Raw genomic sequence first — 7500 nt, 5'->3', positions numbered from 1 at the left:
GTGTGTGTGTGAGTGTGAGTGAGGTGTGGTGGGGTGTGTGTGAGTGTGTGTGTGTGTGTGAGTGAGGTGTGGTGGGGTGTGTGTGTGTGTGAGTGAGGTGTGGTGGGGTGTGTGTGTGAGTGTGTGTGTGTGTGTGAGTGAGGTGTGGTGGGGTGTGTGTGTGTGAGTGAGGTGTGGTGGGGTGTGTGTGTGTGTGTGAGTGTGTGTGTGTGAGTGAGGTGTGGTGGGGTGTGTGTGGGTGTGTGTGTGAGTGTGTGTGAGTGTGTGTGTGTGAGTGAGGTGTGGTGGGGTGTGTGTGTGTGTGTGAGTGTGTGTGTGTGAGTGAGGTCTGGTGGGGTGTGTGTGTGAGTGAGGTGTGGTGGGGTGTGTGTGTGTGAGTGAGGTGTGGTGGGGTGTGTGTGAGTGTGTGTGTGTGTGTGAGTGAGGTGTGGTGGGGTGTGTGTGTGTGTGTGAGTGAGGTGTGGTGGGGTGTGTGTGTGTGAGTGAGGTGTGGTGGGGTGTGTGTGAGTGTGTGTGTGTGTGTGAGTGAGGTGTGGTAGGGTGTGTGTGTGTGAGTGAGGTGTGGTGGGGTGTGTGTGTGTGAGTGAGGTGTGGTGGGGTGTGTGTGTGTGAGTGAGGTGTGGTGGGGTGTGTGTGTGTGTGTGTGAGTGAGGTGTGGTGGGGTGTGTGTGTGTGAGTGAGGTGTGGTGGGGTGTGTGTGTGTGTGTGTGTGTGTGTGTGTGTGTGTGTGTGTGTGAGTGAGGTGTGGTGGGGTGTGTGTGTGTGTGTGTGTGTGTGTGAGTGAGGTGTGGTGGGGTGTGTGCGGGGCGTCTGTTACCGGCGTTTTGCTGGGAGCATGGCGTCCCAAAGCCCCAGGCTGTATGAAAGCCTGTCTCGCCGGCATGGTGTAAAGGTGGAGTGCCGCGCGAGTGTGGAGGAGTGACGCGCGAGCGTGGAGGAGTGACGCGCGAGCGTGGAGGAGTGACGCGCGAGTGTGGAGGAGTGCTGTTTGGCGGCGGGGAGCGTCGTCGGGTACAATAATGTTGTGTCTGCTTCGCGTATGAATAGTGCTGTGGTGATGTTCCTGTCCACTGTGGACAAAGCCAACGAGCTGGTGCAGAGTGGACTCGTGATCAGTGATCAGTTCGTGTCTGTTCTGCCCCTCAGTACTCCCTCCAAAAGGATCATTCTGTCCAACGTCCCCCCCGTTTATCTCTGACGAGCTGATCGCTCAGGAGCTGTCCCGATTTGGGAAACTTGTCTCCCCCATTAAAAAGATCCCCCTCGGCTGTAAATCGCCCCTGGTGAAGCACCTGGTGTCGTTCAGGAGGTTGGTGTTCATGGTGCTGAGAGATGGTGAGGACGAGCTGGACCTGGTGTTGAAGTTCAGAGTGGAGGGGTTTGAGTACACGGTGTTTGTGTCGTCTGACACCAACATGAAGTGCTTCAGGTGCGGCCTGACCGGACACCTCGTCCGAGCCTGCCCTGAAAAACTCGGCGCTAACGCTAATGATGCCGGGAGCGCGGAGCGGCCGGGGCCTGCCACGGCTGAGCCCGCGGTGGCCGGCCCCCCTGCGGCTGCTACTTGAGCCTTTCCCGGCGGCGCTAACCGTGGAGGAGCCCGCTGTGGACGAGCCTGGTGGTGAGGAGCAGGAGCAGGGGATTCCTGACCCGGGGGAGCAAGATAACCAGGTGAGGGACAGCGGGACTGAGGTCAGTCTAGCTGGTACAGCAGTGGAGGCTACAGTGGAGGTGGAAATGGAAGAGGAGACTGTTTTTAAAGTTCCTCATAAAAGAAAGAAGCGGAACCGAGGGAAGGGCACTAAACAGGCCAACACAGACAGCAGTGCGGTGAATGAGGTGGAGTCTGAGAGCGAAGGCTCTCTGTCTGACTCGGGCTGGTCGGTGTGCTCGCAGGAAGAGAACATGGCTGTGCTCTATAAAGTTGATGATATAAGAAAGTTCTTGCGGGTCACTAAAGGCCAAAAGGGCATCCGTGTTTCCCAAATAGTTCACAGTTCATTCATGACGTCAGGCATTTTAGGAGGGAAGGGTCCTTCACCGCTTTAGAAGTCTACAGGCTGAAGAAGATCCTGACCAGACTGAATAAAGTGAGCACTGAGGATGAGAACTGACACTTCCTGCCCTCCCTGGTTCAGAATGGCCTCTGTTTTTATTGTGTTTTATCTATTTTATTTTTTAATGGGTGATGTCAGAGTGGCGAGTCTGAACATTAATGGGGCGAGAGACTGTGGTAAAAGGGCAAAGCTGTTTGAGTTGGTGAAGCAGAAGAGACTTGATGTAATATTTGTACAGGAAACGCATAGTGACGTCAGTAACACTGCAGACTGGGGTAAAGAGTGGGAGGGGCTTGCCTTTTTAAGTCATAACTCTTCTTCCAGTGGTGGGGTGGCTGTTCTTTTATCACAGAGTTTTACTCCTTATTCTTATTCAGTGGATGAAGTTTTAAATGGCAGACTTTTAAAAGTGACAGCGTGTTTTGAGAACACTGTTTTTGTTTTTATTTGTGTTTACGCCCCAACTGGGGGGATGGACAGGATGTCCTTTTTGGACACTCTGGACTCCATAATTGCAGGTTGTGGTTTCTGCTTTTACATGCTGTCTTACCTCCCCAGTTGGTTTTTCAGACCATTGTATGGTCCAGTGCACAGTAAGGAAGCGTAACGTTAAGCCACAGAGTGCATACTGGCATTTTAACACTGCGCTTTTAGAGGATGCCAATTTTAGAGAGTCTTTTACTTTTTTTTGGGATGTTTTTAGCTCAATGAAAACATCTTTTAGCTCCCTGCTACAGTGGTGGGACATAGCTAAAATACAAATTAAAGTATTCTGTCAGCAGTACACTCTCAATGTCACAAGGGACATAGCCAGATCTCTCAAAGCTCTGGAGACTGAAATAGTGGCGCTCCAGGGTTTAGCAGAGGCCACAGGAAATCGGGGGCATATTGAAGCTCTGGAAACTAAAAAGACTGCATTGGCTGACCTTTTAGGCATAACAGCACAGGGGGCGCTGGTCCGCTCACGTTTCCAGTGCGTGTCGGAAATGGATGCTCCTTCAAAGTTCTTCTTCGGTCTCGAGTGCAGAAATGGACAGAAAAGGTTTATGCATGCTGTGCGTACAGAATCAGGGGATCTCTTATCTGAGCCTTCTGAAATTCGGCAGCAGACAATCAGCTTTTTCTCAAAGCTGTACGAGAGCGAGTGGGCAGAGGCACGAGAGGTGGAGGAGGGATTCTTCTGTGACCTCAGCCAGCTCACGCGAGAGTCTGCTGCAGTGCTGGATGCAGATATCTCTCTGGGGGAGCTGTATGAGGCTCTCCAGGGCATGGAGAATGGTCGGGCGCCAGGTATTGACGGTCTCCCTGTTGAATTTTATAAAGCGTTTTGGTCAGTGTTGGGGCAGGATGTGCTGGATGTCCTCCAGAACAGCATAAGGGAAGGGAAGCTTCCGCTGAGCTGTCGGAGGGCCGTTCTAACCCTGCTACCCAAGAAGGGGGACCTAGCTGAACTGAAGAACTGGCGCCCCGTCTCTCTGTTGTGCACTGACTGCAAGCTGCTCTCAAAAACGTTAGCCTCGAGACTGGGGAAGGTGATGGAGCAGGTGGTTCACCTTGACCAGACGTACTGTGTGCCTGGAAGGTCAATTTTTGACAATGTATATCTAATCCGTGATGTTTTGGAAGTCTCCAGACTATTGGGCTTAAAGACTGGTCTCATTTTTTTGGATCAGGAAAAGGCATTTGACCGGGTTGAACATGCATATCTGTGGAAAGTTCTGGAGAACTTTGGTTTCAACCCAGGTTTTATAGCCATGATCAAGGTTTTGTACAGTGACGTTGAGAGTGTGCTCAAAGTTAATGGTGGTTTATGTGCTCCTTTTAAAGTGCACAGAGGTATTAGGCAGGGCTGTGCTCTGTCTGGCATGCTGTACTCTCTAGCTATTGAACCTCTGTTGTGCAAACTGAGAGACTGCATCTCCGGTTTGTTTATACCTGGCTGTTCTGCTCCACTGTGTGTCTCAGCGTATGCAGACGACCTTGTTGTGATAGCAAGTACCCAGACTGATGTGGATGTTTTAGATAGAATTTGAAATGATTTTAGGGTTTTATCGTCTGCAAAAGTAAACTGGACCAAGAGTGAAGCAGTTTTAGTTGGTGACTGGGATGGTGGGGAACCCGCGCTTCCAGATGGGTTGATGTGGAGAAGGGGTGGTTTTAAATATCTGGGGGTGTATCTGGGGGACAGTACCTGTAGTGCAGAGAACTGGGATGGCATGGTGGAAAAGATTAAAGGACGCCTCAGTAAGTGGAAATGGTTAGTCCCCCAGATGTCCTATCGGGGAAGGGTGCTTGTTATCAACAACCTCGCTGCATCATCGCTCTGGCATAAACTGGCCTGTGTGGACCCCCCACCGAATCTGCTGGCAAACCTGCAAGCCGTGCTAGTGGACTTCTTCTGGGATTGACTGCACTGGATTCCGCAGGGAGTTCTACATCTGCCAAAAGAGGAAGGGGGGCAAGGACTCGTCCACTTGGCTAGCAGGGCCGCTGCCTTCAGACTCCAGTTCATCCAGAGGCTTCTTGCTGGTCCCAGTGAGCTGGTTTGGAGGGCGGTATCTCGCACAATATTACACGCAGTAGGTGGTCTGGGGTTGGACAGAGCATTGTTTTTAATGAGCACAAAAACACTGGACATTGCTGGGTTGCCTGTTTTTTATCGAGGACTTTTTAAAATCTGGGACTTTTTTAATGTGGATAAACAGGCTGGCTCCGCTTTGCACTGGCTGTTGGAGGAGCCTCTTTTCAACGGCACACGACTGGACTTGGCGGGCACGATCACCCCTGCACTGACTAGAGTCTTGTTGTCATCGGGAGTCACAACCCTACGCCGGCTGGTGGACGTCGCCGGACCTCTCTCTCCTGAGGAACGCGAGCAGGTGAGGGCCTACAGTGCAGGGGTGGTCAGTCCTACAGAGCATGACCCATTCCCGGACATCACTATCACGCCGGACCTACAGGACTGTGAAGGCCCCCTTCTGGAGTGTGAGGGGGAGTCCAGAATGAACTTGGGGACAGTGTCTGGTAAGCTGCTGTACAGAGCCTGTGTGAAGGTACTGAATAAGAAAAGACTGCACAGTAGAACCGACACACCATGGCGTGATGTTTTTAATCTGAGTGATGATGTGAAGCCGGAGTGGAGAGCACTGTATAAACCACCATTGACTAAAAAAGTAGCTGACCTGCAGTGGAGGATTTTACACGGTATTGTCTCAGTCAACGCTTTTATTTCTGTTTTAAATCCTGAGATTTTACCACAGTGTCCTTTTTGTCCCCAGAGAGAAACTGTGTTTCATGCTTTTATGGACTGTTTTAGGCTTTGCTCTTTGTTTGAAGTTTTAAAGACTGTTTTTAGGTCTCTTAATGTGACTTTTACACTCCAGACTTTTATCCTTGGTTTTAAATACGTCAGAAGAGAGAAATCCAAATGCCAACTGATCAACTTCATTCTTGGAACGGCGAAAATGGCGATATATATCAGTCGTAAGAACAAGGTGGCGCATGGTACTGACTGTGAGGCCACAAGGATTCTCTCTAGGCTGGTCAGATCAAGGATTTTAATTGATTTTAATTATTATAAGACCATGTGTGATGTGGAGGCCTTTGAGGCGATGTGGTGCTGTGGTGGGGCTGTGTGCTCGGTGTGCGAGGGTGAGCTCTGCTTCGCTCCTGAGCTCAAATTAGCCAGACTGGGTTTTATTTGTTTTCTTGTTTTTATCTATTTATAAAGTGTTTGTCTTATTTTTATTTAATCAATTAATTTATTTCAATATAGCCTAAGATGACACTTTGTGACGGATGACTGTTTTAAAGAAAGTGCTGGTTCAATAAAGGACCGTCAAAAGTCAAAGTCTCTGTATCTCTCTCTCTCTCTCTCTTTCTTTCTCTCTCTTTTTCTCTCTCTCTCAGGTGTGACTCGTCCATCCTCCCCTGCTCTGCTGACCCCATCTCATTTCATCCTGCCCTCTGCCCCCACTCTCGCGGCCCCACTGCCCCTCCTTCCTGCCCCAGCGTCCTCTGCAGCTGGACCGGGCAGGACACAGGCGCCGGACCCGTGGGTCATCATCACTCAGACTCAGCAGGAGCTGCTGGAGCTCCGGAGAGAAAACCAGAGACTCAAACTGCAGCAGCACAGAGACCCTCACAGCCCGGACCCCCAGAGCGAGGAGAGAGAGCGTCTGAGGGGGGAGAGAGAGGAGCTGAGATCGGAGGTGGAGAGGCTGAAGGAGGAGCTCAGACAGCGAGAGAGGAGCCTCAGCAGGTATGTGAGCGCTGCCTCGCCTCACAGAGTCACACCTGAATCACCTGATGAGAAACTCGTTAAAGGGCTTTAAACTGCTGTAGCTGAATGGGTGGGGCTAAACTGCTGTAGCTGAATGGGTGGGGCTAAACTGCTGTAGCTGAATGGGTGGAGCTAAACTGCTGTAGCTGAATGGGTGGGGCTAAACTGCTGTAGTCTGAATGGGTGGGGCTAAACTGCTGTAGCTGAATGGGTGGAGCTAAACTGCTGTAGTCTGAATGGGTGGAGCTAAACTGCTGTAGCTGAAAGGGTGGAGCTAAACTGCTGTAGTCTGAATGGTGGAGCTAAACTGCTGTAGCTGAATGGGTGGGGCTAAACTGCTGTAGCTGAATGGGTGGGGCTAAACTGCTGTAGCTGAATGGGTGGGGCTAAACTGCTGTAGCTGAATGGGTGGGGCTAAACTGCTGTAGTCTGAATGGGTGGGGCTAAACTGCTGTAGCTGAATGGTGGAGCTAAACTGCTGTAGCTGAATGGGTGGGGCTAAACTGCTGTAGTCTGAATGGGTGGGGCTAAACTGCTGTAGCTGAACGGGTGGGGCTAAACTGCTGTAGCTGAATGGGTGGGGCTAAACCGCTGTAGTCTGAATGGGTGGGGCTAAACTGCTGTAGCTGAATGGGTGGGGCTAAACTGCTGTAGCTGAATGGTGGAGCTAAACTGCTGTAGCTGAATGGGTGGAGCTAAACTGCTGTAGCTGAATGGGTGGGGCTAAACTGCTGTAGCTGAATGGGTGGGGCTAAACTGCTGTAGTCTGAATGGTGGGGCTAAACTGCTGTAGCTGAATGGGTGGGGCTAAACTGCTGTAGCTGAATGGTGGAGCTAAACTGCTGTAGCTGAATGGGTGGAGCTAAACTGCTGTAGCTGAATGGGTGGGGCTAAACTGCTGTAGCTGAATGGGTGGGGCTAAACTGCTGTAGCTGAATGGGTCGGGCTAAACTGCTGTAGTCTGAATGGGTGGGGCTAAACTGCTGTAGCTGAATGGGTGGGGCTAAACTGCTGTAGCTGAATGGGTGGGGCTAAACTGCTGTAGCTGAATGGTGGAGCTAAACTGCTGTAGTCTGAATGGGTGGGGCTAAACTGCTGTAGCTGAATGGGTGGGGCTAAACCGCTGTAGACTGAATGGGTGGGGCTAAACTGCTGTAGCTG

At 51.2% G+C, this 7500-nt stretch overlaps 1 protein-coding gene across 2 annotated transcripts in view; it reads left to right on the top strand.

Moving 5' to 3' along the window:
* The window catches only part of cchcr1 (coiled-coil alpha-helical rod protein 1), a 35593-nt gene that overhangs the window by 6697 nt on the left and 21396 nt on the right, over positions 1–7500 (top strand). For both annotated transcript variants that reach the window (XM_036580387.1, XM_036580386.1), the window contains exon 2: positions 5967–6318. In XM_036580387.1, coding sequence (XP_036436280.1) covers positions 5967–6318 — 352 coding nt within the window. The remainder of the gene's footprint in view (positions 1–5966; positions 6319–7500) is intronic.

This window comes from Colossoma macropomum, unplaced genomic scaffold (genome assembly GCF_904425465.1).
Source record: "Colossoma macropomum unplaced genomic scaffold, Colossoma_macropomum, whole genome shotgun sequence".
Classification (NCBI taxonomy): Eukaryota; Metazoa; Chordata; class Actinopteri; order Characiformes; family Serrasalmidae; genus Colossoma; species Colossoma macropomum.
This window is presented reverse-complemented; position numbering and strand designations above follow the sequence as displayed.